The sequence below is a fragment of the Polypterus senegalus genome, chromosome 1, assembly GCF_016835505.1.
Source record: "Polypterus senegalus isolate Bchr_013 chromosome 1, ASM1683550v1, whole genome shotgun sequence".
Lineage (NCBI taxonomy): Eukaryota > Metazoa > Chordata > Cladistia > Polypteriformes > Polypteridae > Polypterus > Polypterus senegalus.
In genome coordinates this window covers 274106540-274129772 of record NC_053154.1, presented here as the reverse complement: position 1 = coordinate 274129772, position 23233 = coordinate 274106540, and the positions used below count along the sequence as shown (strand labels likewise).

The 23233-nt window shown below is 36.0% G+C and overlaps 1 protein-coding gene across 2 annotated transcripts in view; it reads left to right on the top strand.

Annotated features, from left to right (window-relative positions):
- LOC120542222 (cartilage acidic protein 1-like) overlaps nucleotides 1–23233 on the top strand; it is a 201989-nt gene that overhangs the window by 143793 nt on the left and 34963 nt on the right. The window contains exons 12-15 of one of the 2 annotated variants that reach the window (XM_039774533.1): nucleotides 6108–6253; nucleotides 8019–8061; nucleotides 16356–16499; nucleotides 16781–21706. In XM_039774533.1, coding sequence (XP_039630467.1) covers nucleotides 6108–6253; nucleotides 8019–8061; nucleotides 16356–16499; nucleotides 16781–16884 — 437 coding nt within the window. In that variant the 3' untranslated portion in view covers nucleotides 16885–21706. Of the gene's footprint in view, nucleotides 1–6107; nucleotides 6254–8018; nucleotides 8062–16355; nucleotides 16500–16780; nucleotides 21707–23233 lie in introns of those variants that run through there. The other variant, XM_039774526.1, reaches the window with a different exon arrangement.

Here is a 23233-nt window from a genome sequence, read left to right as displayed (position 1 = left end):
CAGACTGACATACCCAGCGACTTAATCCAACTAGTCTGTGACTTGCTTCAGCTAAATTAAACAGGTTTGATTTTGTCATTAGTCTTAGAGGTGATGAGTGCTGACAAATAATGAATGCCATTCCTGAAGTACAATGCTTATTATACAGTGATGAGAAATAAGGAATTTGGGTGTTTTAGACCTCACAAACAGAAGAGAAGTTCATCTGTCTGATGTCTTGTGTTTTACACTCCATGACAGAATGGAAAAAGTACGAAAAGGACCAGAATTGTGGCTAAAGTCACTGTACCTGTTAACCCTTTGTACAGCACCAGGTCACTATTAATGTGCTGGAGTGTTGGCATGCAGTCATAAAATTAGCCCGTCAATTTTCAGTTGTGTAAACTGACATGATGCAATGGTGAGATCAGCAAGTGCAGATGGCAGGTATGACAAGCCTGCCAACTAGACGTGGTGCGATGTGGCATTGGTTTAATGGAACAGGCTTTGTTTCCCTTCATTTTAATCGGCTGCTTTTTAAGACTTAGAGCTATTTATTTTCCTTACACAGCAGCTAAACATTAGTGAGGCACAAAGTGATATAACAGAGGACCTGCTTGCTTAGAAATCTCAGACTCATCTCCAGGGAAGTATCTTCATTTTCTCTCCAACCCATTTCTTAATTGCTGTTGTTAAAACATGTTATTTAATTGTAAGACTTCTAAGTGCTCTCATTCTGCCACACTAGACATGTCCAAAACTGTTGGTTTTCTTTTTTTTTTGATAGCAACATCAAATATTTTGTGGCCTACAGAGAAGATCCTTATTTCTCAAACCATCACTTTTATTCTTTTACCGTAATTTATAGAAATGATTTTGAATTCTCTTTCTCTCTTGTACATCAATACAAATAAGATCAAGTTACATTTGGATCTCTGTTGGTTCATTGGCATCTCATTATTGTTCAGTTGCTTATTAAGAAAAAAGAAACAATTATGGTGTTCTAATTGGAGTTAATGACCTCCTGCAACTCATTTTTGTGCATTTTATGTTTTTACATTTTGTTTTTGAAATATATTGTCATTTTTCTGGCAATGGCATTTTGTTTCTCTTGATGGCGTGGTTGCCACCAATTTCTTTTTATCACTGTATAGCCATATTGAGGAGTGTTTGGTGGGAATGAGCCTACCTATGAAAGAGTGATGTCAGGTACATGAATTTTTTTTTCTTAAGTAAACCAGACAATGTTTGTAACCTGGCAACTGTTTCTTTTGCTTACCATTGCTGGAAAAAAGTCCCAAAAATTTGTCCCACAGAGTCCTTTTTCATCATAACAGTGCTTCACCACACATGGCACACGTGACAGAGGAGACATTGCAAAAATGCAACTTTGAGCCTTCTGACTTTTTTCTCTCCATTAAAATGAAGAATAACTACATGGTTGCAATTTTGACACAAATCACGCTGTCATTGATGAGGTGGTACAGGGGAGTTACTCGCAAAAAGTTTACATTTTTTTCCAAGGGTATCCAGAGGATGGAACACTTGTAGGAGAAGTGCATTCAACTACAGGAAGATTACATTGAAAAACCCTAAAACGGCATTGTGATGCGCCACTTCCCAACCAGGCAGGCTCACTTCCCATCAGACATGCCTCATATTTACAGTTGTTGTGACCATTATTTCATCCCATTTTTATAGAATGGTGGCATACAGTTTCTGCCTTGCAAGTATTAGATTCTTTTTGAAATACTAATTACCGCATTCTTAGTGGGTTAGTGGTTATTTATTTCAATTTATCATGAGGACATTTAACTTGCATCTTCAGCCCTGATTCTTACTTTTGTGCGTTATACTTGATAGTCAATAATAGGACGTCAGGTATTTGTATTCTAAGCCTGTCCTTAGCTTCAGCTTTGCTTTTTCTCATGAGTGTTTTCGTGCTTAGTCAAAGCTTTCCTAGCAGGCCACCTTTCTAAGATCATAACATAAGAGTTAGAAATCTTAAAAAGGAAGTCAAGTAAAGTTAAGGAAAAAGACGTTTGTTCTGTTAACAGCAGCAAGTGGCTGAAACAAAAACCTGCAGCCACTGTGGCCCTCCAGTCTGACAACTTAGCACTATCTTAGCGAATTTAGCTTAGACAGAGACGGGGGACAGCTGAGGATTTATTTTTAATGAAAAAACATGTTGTTATTGATATACAGTATGTTATGAATTCATATTACAATATACAATACAATTGATATATTAAATAGTTTTTTAGTTTTTACCTTTCCTGTTCTCTAACACTGCCAACCTGACACATTGGCTCATATAATTAGCTAACTTTGCTAAAGTTTTAACACTACACCATGCATATTTTTTCACTTTGATATATTAATTAAGGTTGAATTAAGCTGTATTGACACTAAAATGACAAATAAATTTAATAGAAAAATAGAAGTTACAAAGTCTTGCTCTAAAGTAATTGGCAAACTGCCATCTGCCAGAATCCTGGCAAGGATGTGAATGTATGTTAATGTGTGTTAAGCACTGAAGTTTAAATATAAAAAAAGTCATAAAACATTTCTGGCAGCATATTATTCTTTACGTATCATGCTTATGAAATAAAAAAAAAACATTCTGCGGTTATAAAGTAAGAGCTACTGCTGATTTATTTCTATGAAACTTACTATTTGGCCCATAGGGAAATGGACAGCAAGATAAGAACTGTGATTACCTTCGAGGGATGACTTTCAGGATTGTGCAGAAGATTTAGTAAGAGAAAGTAAACCCATTTTATGTAATATGAACATTTTTAACCCAACGCAGTTTAAGAGTGTCCTGAAACAAAAACATTTTGCATTGTGCGGTGCTTGCCAAAAAACATTCACCGATCAAATGATTAAAGCTGTGTTCTTGGAAAAGAAAATATACAAGCTGTAAATTCTGAAATCGTCTCTGAACACAAAAGAAGTTTCTGGTTGCGCATTTGCTCTTTGCTGAAATGGCTGAAATCACTCACTGTAAGTTTTTCCATTGAAGACATTTCATTTTAAAGCAGTACAATAACTAGTTAACAAGTAATATATATGATATTTAAAAGAAAATTAATTAAACAAATATGTGCAATAGCAGTTTGAGCTAAGGGTTAATGTGTTGGATTATAAAACACATGGAGGTTGTAAAGTATCGTTCAGTACCCTGCCCTATCACTTCCTTTCATGTGTGTCTGAGTCTGACTTTGCCCGTCTTAGTATTTTCCTAAGTAATGTCAAAAGTCTTATTGAAATAGTTTTTTTGTATGAAATTGATCATTATTTTGGTGTTCAGATTAAATGATATTTTGGTGACATCATTACATTGCCATTTTGATTATTTCTCCTATGAGCAATATTAGCCTCTAGAAAGCTGAGCCCAATTGTTTGAAGTTCTTGCTTCAGGCTGTTTGTGATGATCAACCAAGTTCTTCCCATGTATTCTGCTGGGGTATGGTGCAGTATCCAGTATGCCTGCTGTGCCCAGAGAAAGGCACCCTGGAGCACATCTTGAGTTGCTGCAAGACATATCTTTAAGAGAAGAAATATACCAGTGCAGCACGATCAGGTTTTGAGGGACAAAGTAGACACCATCACCCAGAATAAGGGCTGTCACCTTTATTAGAGCAGGTGAGAAGCCACCAGCAGCAACTGGGATCCCCCATTTCCACCTCCACAGATTTACTGGCCACAGCATTTGATTGGAAACTGAGAGTTCATCTAGGTAGATTCCAGAAGAGGTCACAGCAACATCACAGAGACCAGACATTGTCTTGCTCTCCAAATCCTCCAGGCAGGTCATACTTATGGAGCTTACTATTTTATGGGAGGATCAGATCCAAGAGGCCAACAAAAGGAGGAAAGCAAGATATTCAGAGGTACGGGAGCAGTATGGAGAGAATGGGTGGCGGGCAAGGTGTGAGCCCATTGAAGTAGCCAGAAGAGGGTTTACAAGATTTGTCAAGAAAAATGTGGGTTGAGCTTTGTGAACACCATTGTTTTGCTTGACAGCTATTGCAAATTACTTGTTCTTGACACTGCTTTTTGTGTTTCATCATCATACCACCACTTTAAAAGATGGTGACACCTAAAATGCACATCTGAACTTTGTCAAAACAAAGGAATAAACCTCAGACTTAGCTATTGATTTTCTTGAATACTACCTTTTAAGATTAGGATCTTTGCTTTTATTTAATTGTGAAAAAAAACACCTGAGGTTTGTTAGGCATACACCTCTGCAAAATTGTGGCCACAATTCATTTTATATGTGAGTTCAAAAACTCACACCATAAAAACCCTGTTGGGCTTGTAAACATCTCAGAAAAGGGTCCAGAGGAAAGTAAGGGCGAGGGAGTGTCTTTAGAAATGTGACATGGCTAAACATAATCCACGAGGAGACAAAAAGAGGTCCTCCAAGGTAAAAACTATAATCCTGTGAGGCAATGCAATCTTAATCCACAGTGGCTGGGAAACAAATGCTGCAGCTCCAGTCTTTGATGAGATCATTCCTCATTTTGCCAGCTCCTATTTGAAGGTGTGCATTGATCAAGTCATCCTCTAGTTGGCTCCATTGGACTCCTGCAGGTTGATGGGAATTGTAATCTCCATGTTGGCAGATGAAATTATTGGGGGAATTTAAAAAGGATTTATATATGCTGAACACCTCTCCTCTTGTGTCAATTGCATTAATTATATTGGTCATGAAACTATGGTGTGAAGCAAAACTCTAAGTATCATTGGGAAGTTAATTTTCCACAAATCGCTGGCTTATCTCTTCTTATATCTTAATGCGGATTGTGGGGTTATTTATGATTTTGGAATTTTAGCTAATGTTACTCCATGTATCATCTTGGCAATGTATGAGCATTAATTATTCTGCTTTTGTTGCTCCATGTACCACCTTGTTAATGCCTTAGTATTATTTTACTTTAACCTTTTTTTCTAGTTGCATTTCTGCCACTCAAAACTACAACTGGTAACACCTATTATCTGGTCATGTTATAGGAGTAGCAAGTGTTCAAGCATTGTGCCTCACTGCCTCTTTAGTGTCTTGGATTTTGCCTTGCTTAGTGTTTGCTATATAGCTTCAACTACTTGTTTCTGACTTTGAATTTACACTGGAGGCTGAATATTACTTAATTTTTGACATTGTTTCTGCTATTGATGACACTGATCAACTAAATCCATACGTTCACTTCCTTGTGGTCCTCTGGTGTGTTCAGTAACCAGTGAGCCGGCTGCCTTCAGAAGAATTCTGAACTGAAGCATCAGGATAGGCAGTCAGCAAACTCTAGAGATGCAATTCACCAGTGAAGAGAGAAGATACTGAGCCATCCAGTGCTACTCTATAGTTATAGTACTATTGAAAGAATTATTCTATACATTGGTTTCTTCTTGGATAAAGACACCCATTCAATTAATGAACTGAAGCTCAAAAACTGTATTTTTATGAATATACATATTGCATTGGTATAAGACTCGTCTATGAAAAGGAAGTCAAATTTTCTTTCAGATCCTTCATAATCTCTTCCTCAGTTATATATACTCAAATTAGGTGACATATCTGAACCGCACTTGGAGGCCTATCCTCTCATACTGTAAGACAATCTCAATCACAGGGAAATCACATGAATACAGTAATAAAAAAAAAAATCACCTTTGCTTCATAATTGCTGTAATGCTAATTCCTTCTTTCAAAAAGCCAATCAAATTTTGAAATTCAATTTCTCATTTTTTCTGGCATACTGTATGCTATAGTACATAAAGCCAGTTTCCAAACTTCTGAGTTTTCCATATTTGGTGTAGTTTTATAAATTGTGCGAATTGCAAGCACAGTTTTTGAATGAATAGTAATATGAACTATGTTTGTTAAACTCAAGTGTTATTTTAATCATAACATTGGATCGTAAAATATTACCATACTCAGTCATTTTTACTGAATTGTTCTTAAAGTATTTGTTGTTATTCAACCTGTGTTTCTGAAGCAGTGATTCTTTACTTTATACTAGCCACTTGACTCCATTCTGTGCTCCCCATCCTTCATGTGCTGGTGATGCAGATTGTGACATCTGTTTTTACCAACATTGCTTTACTTTTCACTTACTCTACAGGGAGAGATGTGGCTACCAGTGTGGAAGTGTGGTGGCCTGATGGTAAATCGGTAGCACGACCCTTGACTACCAGCGACATGAATTCTATTCTAGAGATTCCATACCCAGTAGATGAAATTCCAGTTCCAGAATCTGTGGAAATTGAGGTAAATATCCCCACAATGGTAAAAAAATGAGATTTTGATTAAACTTTAATATAATGTAGATTTATTTGACAGGTGTTGATTTAAAAAAGAACCATACATAGTTTTTATTTAAGTTAGTTGCTTAGTATTCACATAAAGAAGCTGTAAAACAGGTCATCCGTCCATCAATTCACTTTCAAACCCATTTAATCTAATTCAACATTGCAAAGTTCAGTGCCCTGACTCTGGATGATGCGCAGTCCATCACACATGCCTACATTCAATCACACCAAGACAATTTACCATGAAACAAATAATCTACTGAAATGTTTTTGAAATGTTGTGTGGAAAAGTCACAGTACCTGGCAAAAAACCTGTGCACACACAGGGAGAATGTATAAACTTACACAAATGACGGCCAGGTTGGGGTTCAACTCCAGTCTCCTGGAGCTGTGAGGCGACAACACTGACCACAACACACCATGCCATTCATTTAAAATGAACATAATATTAAATTCTGTTGTACACAAGTTAACAAGTACAGAGAAACAATTTAACCAACTTGAAAAGTAATGAGAAAGGCATTACAAACACTATAAAAGAATACAGCATCTTTGTTTAGTCTGTACCTTCCATAAATGATGGGAATGAGAAATAAGCTATGAAAATGAGTGTATTCATTACTTTAAACTCACAAATGCACAACAGGACCCTGATGGTATCCACTGAGCCTTCCTGCACAGGTATTTGTGACCCCATATACCAAGAGATTTGGCTTGTTTACCACACCAGAACCACAGCAAATTTCTCTTCTTGAATTTCTCCTGCTCTTTCATGACCAAGACCTCTTTTTCCTCTGGTCTTTAGATTCAAATCATTTCTTGCTCCATCCAGCTTCAAGCCCCCTTCTCAGTCAAACCCTAATCACTTCTGTTTCAACTACAGGGGCATGAGGCTAGAACCTCATCTAGTGACTCATAGGTACATACAGCTCTAAGTGCTTAGTAAATACTCCCTTTGAGTTAAGGTCCGGGCACTTCTGGCACCTGCTGGGTCATCTGCTTCCTGGTGTCTTTGGAGGACATTGCACATTTCCATGCAGGGCACCAATCTCTCTTTCTTGATGTAGTGCACCTATACTTATGTGTACAAGGTCTGACATGACTTACCAACATTTATTAAATCTGCCTTCCCACACTGGCATTTTCACACTTGCTTTCACTCTGCCAGTATTGGTCTCCCCCTCTCTGTCTTTCCTTGTCCTTCACTTTCTCTTTTGTAGAGATTTCCTTTGAGACAATCCCTGTGTCACCTCAGAAATGTCAATGCAATGACAGGATCTTGCCAGCCCTTCATAATACATTGTCATTTATTCACATAAAGTATGTTACAATTCTTGAAATTCAGTAATACAATATTACAGTGCAAAATTAATAGCAATTGCCACTTATCATGGAAACTTTGTTTCATTTTTCACAGTATGGAGAAAAACTTATGGACAATAAATGTAAAAGACACTTTTTTCCGTTACAATATATAACATACCACCAAAACAAACACCAAACACTAAGCTCTCATGGACCACACAGCTGAACCAAAAATGTTATTCTGAATAAGGTTTTCAAAATCTACGAGAAGAAAGTTATAAGTAGACACTGCTGATTGTGATATAGTGAGACTGATGAATTTACAGGAAACTGACCTCATAAATAACGGCAGGACAAAGTCAGTTATTACATGGATTTATTGATGGTTTTTATAATGGTGGATGATGATGTTTTTGCAGTGCGGACATGGATTTGCGGCTAATGAGAATGGGCGCTGCATAGGTAAGTGAAATGATACTTTTTTTGCTAATAACTAAGAAAGTGGAATTAAAAGGCATATTTTAAAGGGTTCATTGGGTACTGAAGGATTTATTTTACACAACTTCTTCTGGCTGAATATGGAAGTGATACATTACACAGCTCACAATTCAGATGCTTGGCATTTATTCCAAGAACAATTATAGAACTTCTTGTGTGCTGTGCCTCCTTTACACATCACTGGTCCAGACAATATACTGTTTCACTTTTGCCCAGAATGTCTGCTGTCTCTGTGTAATTCATTCATATTTAACAGACTAATAAAGTGGCGGTAAAGGAGACTTCATGACTTTGTCTGTTATATGGTTCTAGAATTCTGTGTCTGCATCTTAATTATAGTACCTTACGCCAAATCACCTCTGTTTGAATTTGCTTCTTTAGTAGTTCACACTGAGATGTTTTAAAGAATTGATAGAGTTTAAAAAATAAACATGATTTAACAAATGTATTTACTTATTTATGGCATATACCAACAATTATCTCTTAGCCACAAATTGTCCATTAACTCAATCAAATCTCACTTCACAAAGCTGTATTTTACTGTTCTTTTATATTTGATGTTAGTCTATCCATCCTTCAGCACCAACAATATAGAAAATATGCATTATACTTTCACCTAATACACTTTTTACAGTTAACTAACACGCAAGGGCGGGTCTGCTTTTCCATCAGGCTGTTCTGGGTGTGAGCTCAGGGGCCCATGACAGTAAACGCATTTTTTCCAATCCAATCCCCAAATAATAAAATGATTGACCCATCCACTTGATTAAATGATGGAGTATCCATTTGTCACTGTCTTCAACCTTTAAACTGAAATAAGAGATCAGATTTGATCTAAAAGGTATCTATTAATCACATACTGCTATGTAACAAGCCACTAACAAAGGCTCCTGTTGGTCTTAATAGCACATACAAATAATGAATGCAGTGGTTGTTTGCCTATCTGCAATTTGGTATACTAGAGTAACTTCATTTTGGCAGCTTATTTGGGTGATAAAATGTCTCTCAAATTACATACTTCAGTATAAGGCCTGTGAATCCTTAATTAAAGCTTAATAACACCTAATGAAGCTATCATATTCACAAGTAATTTAACCAGCTTATCACAAGCTTTTAATAAATGACAAAAATAGATGCATTGTGGGTAGTACTGAATCTAAAGTGTTACGGCAACTTGCTATGCTTCCTTGTTGCTGTTGCCAGGTAACATCAATTACTGTACTCCATGATCACCTGGTATTCAATTTTATTTCTGGCTGCAAACGTATATATGATAAGAGTTTAGTTATTGAGTAAATTAATTTGTTCTCTAAATTTCTGCTTTGCATATATCTCTAATGTTCATCACCACACCTTCTGGTTTATGGAATGCTTTTTTAATTTCCCAGTGTGTGCCAAATGTCATTGAACTTTCCCCTGTTTTCCTTCCTAATTAGAGGTGCATTTGAGATTTTAATGGTCAATTCAAATTCCATAACATTATCCAGTTTCAAATATGTTTGCTAACTACAAGGACACTTCACCACTCTCAAGTATTGCATGGAAGACTTGATGTTTTAAGAAATGATTCAAATGGGTTTCAATGTCTTTTAACACTTTTTAATTAAATATCAAATTTTAAACAGTAACGTTGCACGTGCTGGAATGTGAATATCCAGCACCTGTTATATGTAATGCACATTCTCTTGAATTTACATATCCAGCAATCTCTTTTCTGAGCATACAGTACTTTCATCCAGTACAGAGTTATGCTGTTTCTTTGACTGAATTCATTTCTAGTCCATGGTCAGAAGATTCCTTTTTTGCACTTGTAGGGGAAACTCTTTCTTTAAAATGCTCTTCACATCTATTAATGGACCTGCTTATAAGCAGAAACCAAGCTGGGAAAATTTTTAGGCACATGGCATTTAATGGTCTTTGACTACTTTACTTGTACATTAAAAATTGAAAACAAAACGTAGTTGTTCAGAGATGGTTCCTGGCATAGACAATACAGGCCCAATGCGCAATAGGTCAGGGTCTCATGAAAAATCGCATGTCCTCTGCAGCATGTCCCTGCCCCCCGATCCACATGATCACATGTAAATAGAAGTGATGTTCTGCACTTCTCCTGCTCCCATCACTGCTGCCAAGAGGTGCCTGTCAAGAAGCCTTTATCTCAGACACTCTCTTTGTACATATCAGCAAAAAGACATCTAACTAAGTGCATGCCTGTCCCCTGTTTTCTTTAACACTAGAATTACCAGAGCCTACGAAAAAACTCGTAATTCCGTCTCACCTTAAATTGCTTCTTAAATCCCTTCACACCTCTCCGGCAGCGTCCTTTGTCCTCTAAATGTGCTGATAAAGAGAATCTAGGAGCAGCCGGCTATTCCATCCCCCCACCAATTTAGAACGTGCATGAACTTCTCTCAGCTCATGCCGCATTTCATGTCTGTTCCGTTTCTACAGTAATCTGTGTCAACACATTGTTAAAACAGAAACATTTTCACAAAAGGTTCAAATATAACACAACATGTTTCTTTGTTATTTGGATTTCAGGCTTCATACATTATATAGTTTATGCCTACATTTTGTCATCTACTAATAGAATATAAAAAACGTTTCTGTTTTAACAATGTGTTGACACAGATTACTGTAGAAACGGAACAGACATGAAATGCGTGTGTTCCAAATAACGATCTATTATTTTCACTCTAAAACTCCACTTCACTCCCAGATACTCAATCAAGGCATGAGCTGAGAGAAGTTCGTGCACGTTCTAAATTGGTGGGGGGATGGAATAGCTGGCTGCTCCAAGCTTCTCTTTATCAGCACATTTAGAGGACAAAGGACGCTGGCGGAGAGGTGTGAAGGGATTTAAGAAGCAATTTAAGGTGGGACGGAATTATGAGTTTTTTCGTAGGCTCTGGTAATTCTAGTGCTAAATGCACACATACATATGTAATAGTACCCCAGCAAATAATATACATTTCAAAATGATGAATTACAATGAAATAGATAAATCAATAAATTCAATAAAAAAATAATCCAAAGTTGTTTGCAGTTGGTTTAACCTTTAGCTGTATATTAACTTTGATAAACAGAAGAGAGAAAATAGGTGTCATTAGGTGACAAAGCCTGGACAATGTATTCATTATAATCGCTGAAAATGTTTTACTGGACAACGTACATCTTTATAATCAATAATGAAAAGTGGCACAGCAATTTGGAGCTTTTTTAGGTAACAAGAAAGGCAAAGTAGGGGAAAAGAAATAAAGATACAAGTATGTCATGTCATAATGTCATCATAAACACTTTCATGTTAGTGCAAAGTCGTAAGTTTGAATGTCAAAGGTTTGTATTTTGTAATATTTTGTAATATTCAAATATGTTTCTGGGTATCCTGCTACTGTCTGGCATGTTCAGGAGGAGGGGAGAAGAGAGTGAATGAGTGAGAGTGATTAGTGATGTATAGCACACTTAAGTTCTGTTCTGTTTGGAAAATAATAAAGATTCCTGCCCACCATCCTGTCTGTGAAGTGCAGAGGAAGAAGAAATAAGCAAACCTAAATTCAAGTAGTGATATGAACTGGCATACATTAAGTCTTAGATTAGTAATGGTAGCGCTACATGAAGATAGAACCAGTAGCTAGATGACATTTATCTAATGTTATACAGTATATTCTATTGTGCTGTATATAATATGATATATCTAAAAATCTCTAGTGGTAGTGTGACGACATTACCATCATAACAATAGAATTAATTAATATGAAGGACAAACAAAGAAAATTATACATCATTAATCAGAATTGACATAATACACAGAAAAAATAATATTCAAGGCAAATATTATACCATTTTCCTCTGACCTCTCTCATTAAACAAAGTTTTATCACCCACAGAACCCCCACTTGTTGGATTATTTATTTATTTTTATTGAGTGCACCATTCACTTTAAACTCTAGAGAGTGTATTATGTGAAAAATCCCACATAGCAGGTGTTTATGAGATTCCAGAAGTCACCACAACTGGCTCCAACAATCAATGTTTCTTACATCAGGTTTCTTGCCTATTCTAATGTCTGGTCAAACAACAGCCAAACTTCTTTATCGTGTCTCCATGCTATTTTTATATCAATCTGATGCTTTGGCTGTTTGGAGGAGCAATTGGTGAAAACATTTTTTTTTGTTTTGTTTAGGCACTGTTTATTTTTTTTTTGATAAACTTTGTACTTTGCAGTTTAATATTTTGTGTCTACAATATTTTTTCTATTTCCACACTCTGTTCTTATTTATTTTAAGACTGAATACGGAGACTGATGTCTACAACAACAACAACATTTATTTATATAGCACATTTTCATACAAAAAAAAATGTAGCTCAAAGTGCTTTACAAAATGAAGAATAGAAAAATAGAAGACACAATAAAAAAAAAATAGGTCAACATTAATTAACATAGAATAAGTTAGGTCCGATGGCCAGGGTGGACAGAAAAAACAAAAACAAAACTCCAGAGGCTGGAGAAAAAAAATAAAATCTGTAGGGATTCCAGACCAAGAGACCGCCCAGTCCCCTCTGGGCAAAGTCTAGTAGGTGAAACATACAAATGGCCCTTTGCAATTGTTCTTGCTCTGAGATAATCTTCACCAATAAACTAGGTGTTGATGGCTCCATGTTTCAACATTTGCAAGTTCAGTTTGTCTCCATGAAAGATGCATTGGTTAAGGAGTGCCTTCTATGATCTAAATGACCCAGGATCTACACTGAACACACCACTTAAATGAAACCTAACTAAAACTCGACCAGCACCACACAGAGTTTTCTGCAGTCCACGGCTTCACTTTTGATTCAGTGTTAGCAACTACATGGCAGTGGTTCAGAATCTACAACTCACCCTCTACTTTAGTGACTTTCCCTTTATTAATTAAATGCATGGGAGCCATTTGACTATTGTAGCTGACTGTCTCTTTCACTCCTCTGGTAGTGAATACTTGGGATTTGTTGACTTTTTATTCATTTCTATGTTATTAAAATGAATACAAATAAAGGCACATACATTTGTTAACATAGGGGTCTAAATGAAGCAGCCAGCTCATCGAAACAACTCTTAAATAAGCTACACCTGTTTAGGTGGGCTTAGAAATCAAAACTAAACAGCTAAAAAGTCCAAACTAAATGGTAGGCACTCCCTACAGTTATCTGTTCTCATGAAGGTACAAACTACTAATTGTCAGCAACAGTGACACAAATTGCTGATTTTATGAGAAAGACATGCATAAACAATCATCAACTTATAGCTGATTACTAATTGCGTGAATGGAGTGCTATGACTCATTTTTAGCATTTTTGATCGATTGGCAACTGACCCTTTTTGTCAACCCAGCTCTAATTTGCTCCTGTTGTTCAACTCACAATATTAAGTTAGTGTTTTCAAAATTCTAGCAACAATTCATGCTTGGTGGTGCCGGAAGTCTTCATCCCTACTTAGTAGAAAATGTCTATGAAGGCATGGTATGGTGCCAACTGGAGGTGAAAACACGGTACTGGATATTGAAATGAGTCTCCGGTAATCATGTGATGCAGAGTCCAAAACATGTCAAAAAAGGTCTTGAGGCCTCTAAAATGACCAGCCTGGGGCCTTCCTTAGCTAACCCAGAATAGACCTCACCCCAGGTAGCCTTACTCAAAATCTACTGGCTGACCCTGGCTTACACAGGCCAAACCAAAAGATTTTGGTTTTAAAAGTTCAGAAAGGCCTAATAAGTTCCAAACTATCTTAAGATGCCTTACACGGGTGGTAAACTGGAATAAAATTCTGGCCCAAAAAGAAAGATTTAACCAAAAGAATCTTTATAAATGAGAGTATTTATTTACAATAAAAATATAACATAAAACATCAAGAAGAACAAAATAGAATTGCCAGAACAAAACATAAAAAAAACAGCAAATACAACACTAAAAAAAATATTTATAAGTAACTCCTATAAAATTTAAAGCACCACTCCTCAGATCCTCTTCCCTGTACCTTAAATAGCTAAAGAGAGGTCCCAGAAGTGGTGACGTTAAGGTGTCCCCAGTCTCTTAGGGTATCTCTTAGATAGTACATAATTAATGAAAAACAAAACCAATAGTATCAATATACAAATATGAAAAATAAGTCAAATTGAACAAAGACCACAATAAAACATAAAATAAACTTAAGTCACAAAACATAATGGGTAATATATCAAAGAAATCTTCAGTCCTGGCTTAATGTACCCAATATTCTTCTTCCTTAACATGACAGCTATGGTAAATTAATGTCCTCTTTTGTATACTTTTTACATAATCTAGTACACATTTCAACAAGATCTCAAGATTTATAAAAGAGCTTTGGTTCAGTGACAAATTTTTTAACTATGACAGCCAATTGGACACATGCTCAGAATTGGCAGTTTTAACTGAAAATCTAAACAAAATCATCAAACAATAAACCTTTCAACAACAAATGATTGCTTGGAAGGCATATGTTCATTGTGTTTACTTCTCTCACTAATGGAGTCCTTGGGCTGCCCAGTGGTATTGAATTTTCTTTTGTTAATGCTAGTGCTGCTGCTAAAACAATAACAAATACCTACAAATTACCGTATAGTTTTATAGTCAAGAAATAAACCTTGAACTTGACTTCATTCAGTCTTGTATATTATGTGAGCGTATTTCTAATGCTAATACCAAACCTAACCCTACCCCTAACTCTGTGTATTGCATAATGTGGGGAATGATTTGATATACTCTTCCATTACCTGGTCGACTAAATCTAACACTACAGCTTATTTAGTTCAAATTAATTTTCTATATTGCTCTTCTCATCTTATCTCTCAATCCATCCAAATCCTGTTAGCATACCACCATACAGAGAGCTCTCACAACATATTTGGACTGACATGGCTTCTTTGCTGAGTTTAAATGGGGCTTCTGCACACAACATAATCTGCTTAACAAAAAAGACCATCTTGTGTGCATCTGTCTAACTCAAACCTTTTCTACAGCAACCCTCCCAAGGTGTACCAAATTTCCCCTAGTATGATAGACCTGCATGTCTACAGTATATACATGGGTAGATTTTTGAAGGAGAGTAGAAAAAAAGCCATATTTACATTTACAAACCAATTTTTTAATAAATTATACAACTAAAGACTCATGTACGTCTTGTAAGTTTTAAAAATTTCTGTAATAGTAGGTTAATAGTAGATTTTTTACATTTCTTCATCAAAAATTAGTAAACTTTTTGCATTTTAGTGTTTTTACACAGTACCATGTTTCTGATTAATTTTTTGTTATCATAATCACAATTTTAAAGATGTTATGTAATGCTATGTTAGTAATGCTTTCTTAGCTACCTTAGCTATTACACAGTTAGAAAGCAGTCTTATGTGGCTGTTAGCTTGAAATACAATGCGTAAAACAATAAGTGAAATTGGAGAATAAAAATTTAGCTCAACTGTATTACATTTTTACTATATCATAAAAGAATGTGGGGAAGACGAACTGAATTCAGTTTAGTCCAGTATGTTATTCATTGAACGGTAGCTCAAGCCCCAGCACTCAACTGATATTCTTTGTTGAGAGGTTTTAAGTCGAGATGAATCCCTCTCACCTAATTTGTCTTCCAATGGCAGTATTTCATTTTTTTTTTTTGATTGGCATCAACATGTGTAACATCTGTTTTGTTTGTTTGCAAACTATGTATCATTCCACTTTCTGTTTGATCACATCAACTTGTGTGTCCAGAAAAATCACATTTTTGTGAATGTCTATGTGATATACGTTTGAATGCTGCAGTTTTCACCTGCTTCTTTTAAGCAACCGTGCCTGAGCCGTAAGCATGACATTCTTTACAGAGCAAAAGAAGAAAACATTAATAATAAGAAATATAAAATAAACAAATAAAAATGTTGAAAATGTATATGCAGGACAAAAATATTTCTGTTACATTTAAATATATTTGAGTAAATACTTAAATTAATTTGTGGCTAGTTTGATATTCTCCTCAAGCTGCCTTGTGACACCCAGTTTGGAAATCTCTAACTTAAGTTTTCCGTCTCCAAGTTGCAGCCTTATACTGGGACAAATGTTTCTAAGCAGTAATATAGACATCCCGATCAAATTCTTTGCTGAAATTAGCTGCTGGACTTCACAGGGCCTATTTACGGTGTAGAAGATGTATCTATGTTATCTCAGTTCTTCATCTAGGTTTGTTCTGTGTTGTAACCTTCCTTCTTCTTGACATACAGACAAGGATGAATGCACACAGTTCCCCTCTGTGTGCCCCAGGGACCGACCCGTTTGCATTAATACCTTTGGAGCATATAAATGCCGTCCTAACAAGAGATGTGGCCATGGATTTGAGCCCAATGAGGATGGAACAGCCTGCGTTGGTAAGTAAAGAGGAGCAGAGGTGAACTTTTCATCATAGTGTATACAGTGTGCAAGGAGTTGCAGTGCTAATACTGTCTAGTGGATCTTCATTATCCTGTCACGTTAATAATGATATTCATAAACTAGTACTCTTGCAAACTGCATTTTTTTCTCTAAGAATCTCTTCAGTTTATTCTGTTTTCTGTAGTCTTCTTTTAGTCTTCAGTGCAATGGCTGATGATAAGCTTTTAATGTTCATTACAGCCAAGTTTAATTCTCTTTTTATTCTTTGTTTCTGCAGCTCAGGTTGCATACTTTGGGGGAAGTCCATCCTCCTCTTCCAGCTGTCTTGTTGGTGTCCATTATGTTTCAATCGCTCTGCTTGGACTTGCTTGCTTGCTTTAGGGCTACTGTTTCTTCTCTTGCATAGGTTTATCTCCTTAAGTCCATAAGTGTTATTGGCCATTTGATTGTGGAAAGTTTGGATCAAGGACACACCACCGTCATCTAGAAATACATGTTGAAGCTGCTGTACTTTTTCCAAAGATAACACATGTCCACATTTATTCTTTTTTTTCTTTTTTCTTTTTCAAATTTAATGGCAATCATTGTTTAATATCAATATGCTGCTGTATGCTACAAATTATGTTTATTTAAGATGTGGAAAATTAATATTTACAGTGTATCATTTTGAGGGTGTACTCTTCCATTTAGCCATGAGGTCTAAAATAGCTCCAATATGTTTTCCTATGTGGGATTCAAAAAATGCATTTGTTGGTTTAAAAATAGGATGTAAAAAAGCTGCTGAATTAAACATTTCAATATTTTTGAGTAGCATCAGGGATCAGAAAGTGAATACATTTATAGATATACCTTTCAAGGTGCCCACACAATATACACAGAGCGCTTTACATGAACAGCAGAACACAACAGGAGAGTCATTTTAAAAAGTGTACACAATAGGGAGCTCATTTCAGAAAAAAAGTGATTTTTTGAGTGAATTTTGTTTATTGTCATAAATGAAATTCATTATTAACATTTCGACTTTTTGTCCTAATTGATTCAGTAAAAGAACTGTGAGTACCAAAGTGTAATCCTGTTTAATTGTCAATGTAAAGGGCTTTTTCTTCAAAATAATAAACCTTGGAATAGGGCAACACTGGTGCACCTCCCTATGCATCAGTCTGTAGAATGACAGGGACTTCCTGTTACAGGGATATTTATAAAGGAGGACCTGAAGGGGTGTGGCCAGAGACAGACAGGGTCTCTGCTTGTCATCTGGGACATTTCTTTCTGTTTAAGGGGACAATGGGTAAGTGGTTGTGTTGCAACCAAATTCTTTTCCAATGCAGCCTTCAGATTGGTCCCCAAAAGAGATCTGTACCCGCATATGTGAAAGAATATTTTCAAAATGGTTATGGATATTAAAAAAAAAAAAATCACATTATACCTGACCATTTAGTCCATTGAGCTTGTTTTGCATAAATACTTTAAAAAGTTCTTTAAACATGACAGTCTAAACTTCATTTACTTCACTAGTTAATTCCAGATTCCCATGACCCTTTATGCTAATAAGTATTTCTTATTGCACTTCCCTATGATTCACTATTTTAATGAAAGAACTCAGTGAGATCAGTGATAGATAGATAGATAGATAGATAGATAGATAGATAGATAGATAGATAGATAGATAGATAGATAGATAGATAGATAGATAGATAAAGATCGATCTTTATTTATCCAAAGGAGAACTTAAGGAATATAGAAATATTAGAAGGGTGCCTCTCACCATGTCAATTTTGGAATAAAATAAGGCTGGGTTGTTGCCCGTGCAAAGTGTGGTTGAGATAGGTTCAATGGTGTGGATTTGCATACTGGACAGGCACAGGTAAGGGTACCCAGGGTGAGGGCACAGACTAAATTTTGGAATGAATGCATAGCCTATGGTCTTCCTTGTACAAATGGGGAATCTGTGCGGTATTCTGGCTGAGATCGGATCAGTAGTGTGAATTTACATACTGGACAAACACCCACACAAATACACATTCTACTTTATACATTAGGTAATAACAACAAACCCCGCAAATACACACAAGAATAACAAAAACGGCATGACTAGTGATTAGATCATAGACACAGTGATACCTTTGAGAATTTTTAAGACTAAGAATAGGCCATCTCTGTTTGAGACTATAAGGATCAGTTCCCTAATCTTGTAGGACATGTCCTATAGTGCAAGGATGCACTTGGTTACTATTCATTACACAGCTTCTAGTGTTTCTAGTGCTATGACTCCTTTTCTACCACAATGACCAAATCTCCAGGCAGCATTCCAGATGGTTTTTCATTCTATCATAATGGAGCTGAAGCAAAATCCTAATTTGTATATTAGGAATTTTTACAATGTAGCCTTTTTTTCACATTACATAAATTGCTTCTGACCATTTCTGAGGGAAGGGAATATTCAATCGATATAAAGCCTTAAATTCTAAAAGTAATATTCTTTAGAAGTGACTAAAATTAGAGTTATCATGATCTGCATAAGATTTCATAAGTAGATAAATTGTTAGTCCTTAATATTTTTTTACAATCAAACCACTTTTGCCAAGAGCAGTCTTTTTACCCTACATGGCTCATCAATTCCCAATTGAAGGTCCCCAAATTCTATGTGTAGTGGCAAAGATGAAGTTCTAAATGCTAGTGAATGCTTGAATTCCAAAGCAAAAGGCTGTTTAGATTCATGTGTCAGACCAAAAGGAGAAATCAAGATATTTAGAGCATCTCAAGCTCAGAACTAAATGTTTTTTCTTTACATTTCTCAATTTGAGCAGAGTTTTCTGTTCTCTAATCTATGCAATGTTGAATGAAAACAATGCATTTTTATCACTGAATGGCCAGTAGTGGTTACGCCACTTGTAATTGTGAATGCAGCGTAGTGACAGTGACTCATGGCTCATCTATTTAAACAATGGAAATGTCAACAAGCAGAAAAAAACAATTACAAAACACATATGATTCATATATAAAAAAGCATCAGGAAGAATACCACTATCATGACAACAATGGGGGAGTTTTGGAAATGTCATCTCCACTCTGTACAGGACATATAGAGTGCAGGGTAGACTTGATCACAGTCACACATCGAGCCGGTGGTGGGCTTTAATTTTCTCATCTTGTAATGTCAGCTGCAAGTGTTAAACCATTAATCTGCAATACCAATAATGAAACTCAACTGAAACAAAAACTCCTCAAGGAAGGCAATAATGAGTGCAAGGCTCGTTTGAGAAATAATAAAATTCTCATTTGGACAACATCATTGTGTTTCCTCTCTGTGGTTTCCATGGTATTTTCTGTCTCTACTCGAATTCCAGAAGAAAACGATAATGATAGACTATAGAAGCGTTAATAGGCACTGTCAGCCTTGGCACGCACATGTTTTCACTGCCATCTATTGCAGATGGTTTGCATTGTTTTTCAAGTAAAGAAGATGGATTTGGTTCAAAAGGGGACATGTCATAACGGAGAGGTGCAGTCACCTAGAAAGTTATTTATTTTAACGTTTTCACTTAATAGATTGAATCACTTATTCAAATAACGCTATGCAATTTACTCATTTTAAACATACCTTCATTTGCGAGATCTTGGGATTATTCCCAGATAAGGCACCACTGGCTTGATTGTTCTTTTCTAAAAAAAACACAGAACACACACATTTTCTTTCCGGTCTATGCAATTTAAGATGTTAAACTTAATTTATCTTTTTAAGTCAGGGAATGATTATTCTGTAGCCAAAGAGGTGGAGTATAATATTTTCTTAAATGTGGACAATGATTAATTCAAGATAAAGCAAAAATTATTGTTTGAGATTGTAGAATAAAATGTGTTCAACATAAGGTGACTGTGAGCAATCATCCATCTTTATGCCATTTGGTAAAGACCAAAATGAACAGAGGCAATAAACCAACAGTTGCATTATAGAGAGAGCAGCTTCTGAAGGTTGTTTTAATTCTTGGCTTTACAGTTCTCTAGTTTATGGTACTAATTATTTGTCTTTCTTAGCTACTGTTGCAGTTCCTTACCTTATTTCTGTGTACTACTACTACTCTCTTTATTATTAGATACATCCTGAGAAAAAGAGGCATTCGATAGTGGTATTCAGTGAAAAACAGAAAGGGAGCCTCACAGTTCAGTTAAAATGCAAGACAAAGCAATTTTAGCATAATTAAGAAGAATGTCATTTTGAATATCTGCTACTCCAGTCAAAAATTACATTTAAGAAAATTGTGTCTTGAAGAGAGCAAGATAAAAAAAAAATAACCTTCATTGGAATAAACCGCCATCACAGGGATTGCATGACTTTAATGAAAGACAGAATTTGAACTGACTTTAGTTTCCCTAAACATAAATGCCTGGAGTAACAATGTGTAAACGTCTAGTGTTACATTTTTCAAAAAAAAACATGTTGCTAGTGCCAAATCAATGTTGTACAAATATGTGTAATAATATGTATAAAAGAAGAAAGACTTATATTCACTAGAGACATTGCCTATTAGTGTGATTTTACTTTGTTTCCTGGCAGTTGAGTATCACTTTCTAGCTTTCGTCATCCTTCATATCTTGTCTGGGAGTCCTGCTGGCTAATGAGTGCTCAAGGAGAATATCCCTGTGGCAAAGACGTTCTCAAGGGTCACGACATCCTCTAGCCATACTAGTAAAAGAAGAAGTCTTCCAGTAGCTGGCTGGATATTCTCACAGAGTTGGGCTCGCCAGCACTACCTTAATTAGTCAGGGTCACTTGAGATTAGCAATTGTGCCATCAGCCCCCTCAAATGGCTTCATGGCAGCCTCAAGGATTAGTTTTATTTTTTAACTTATTTTACTAGGTTACTACTGCTACTGTGTTTCATTATAGTGCTTTTAATAAACCTGAAAAGCATCATGAGACACTGCAGAATTAAAATAATAAACCCCTTGTGAATTATTAAAAATGCTAGACAAGTTTAAATTATGTAGCGTTCGTTCTCTTTTTTTGTGGTGAATCAGAAGTAAGCGATTATCCGTCTGAATATACATTTTTCAGGAAACCATGTGTTTTGTAAATATTTCATGTCTGTATTCTATTTTTTGTAAATGGACAATTTTTAGTTAAAGCATTGTTTGCATTTTTGATCAATAAAGTTTGTGAACCTGAATATTTCATGTGTAAAATAAAATATCTGATTCTCCACTATGCTGTTCTTCCATTTTTTTTTTTTTTTGACCCATGGACAATGGAAGTGTTTAAAATGCAAATGGGAGTTAAAGAGGCATGAAGTATGTGCCTAATACTCTGTTCAGTATTCATTTCTGCACCCAAGTTCAATTTTATATAACATTTTAAAGTTCTCTACTAGGCTTTGTCTAGAAATTCTGATTTCCTCAAATAATTCATTGAGGCTGCATTTTTGTGTGCTGTTTTCAAACTGTAGGTGTAACCTCAGCTTGGAATAGCACGAGGTGGCCAGTAATATACAAAAAGTATTACGGTTTGGACTTTGTTTTACGTTGTTTCAGTAGAAGTAATCGAGATGTTGTTCTAGGGGTTTCAGGTGTCAAGGATGCTATTTCTAAAATATGTCTTTTCAAGGTGTCATCATTGTTTGCTCTTTGTGAAGCAAGACTGTAAGGCTGCTGCTTGACAGGATGACCGGGAGTGTGCAATGTGTGACTTCTTTACTGCAGCTGTATCAAGGTCAGGATCACACACTCCCTACTTGTCCAAGTTTTTGGATAAATCAAAACAAAGAAAAAATCTCTTGCTTCATTATCGTTAAGATATCTGTGGTTACTAGTATTGATCGGCAAAATTTGCCAAAGCATTTTTTTGCAGCGAATTTGGTAAGTTTTCTGAATATTTTCCCATGCAGCTGGCTTGGACAAGCTTTTTTTTCCAGTGCCCCATGATGCTTCACTTTGCCAGTGTAACATCACAGAGCTGTAGCAGCCAATGTAAAATGGGACGGCCCCCTGAGTAAATAATGCTATTCCTAGCAGGGAGCGTATGCTGGTTTTAGTATACCAGATAAAATTCTTCTTCCGATATACATTTAATAACTTGTGAATACTTTTAAATTGGAAATGTGTCAGTGTATTCATGTTTTCAAGGTACTGACTTTTTGCATGGACTTGTATGTGACCTCTGTGTAATAATTAGACTACCCCTTTTTAGCATTACCCAGAGTGCTGTGCAGCTGATACAAACATATGTTGTGCTAATTTGGTAGCAGCAGCAGCGAGCAAGTGCATCAGTGATAATAAAAAACAAACAGTATTTTTTTTGCCCAAGAGAGGTGAGTACCTGCTATTGAATCTGCCTTAGTGAATTCATTCTTTCTACTTGATTTGCAAGAAACTTTATTGTTTTGATATTTAATTTTACTAATTTTATCTCAGGGAGGCACAGTGACAAGGTGTTTTTGTACTTTGCTACAGTGCATGGCTATTAAGAGAGAACATCTTGTGGCCAAACTGAGAAGGAAAGGAATAACAGAAAAGCAATGTTCACTTACTTACTTACTAGTTAAAATGCAGCCCCCATTCCCCAGGATAACATTGTCAATCGGTGATATTTAAGCTTAGCTGCCTCACACCTCAGGTCACTGTTTGCCCAAGTATACTTGACAGACACTTCCCAAGCTATCAGAGACACTTAAATGACCATTGCATTGTTAGAATCCACTAATTCAATTTCTCCTTCTCCGTTGACTTCAAAGCA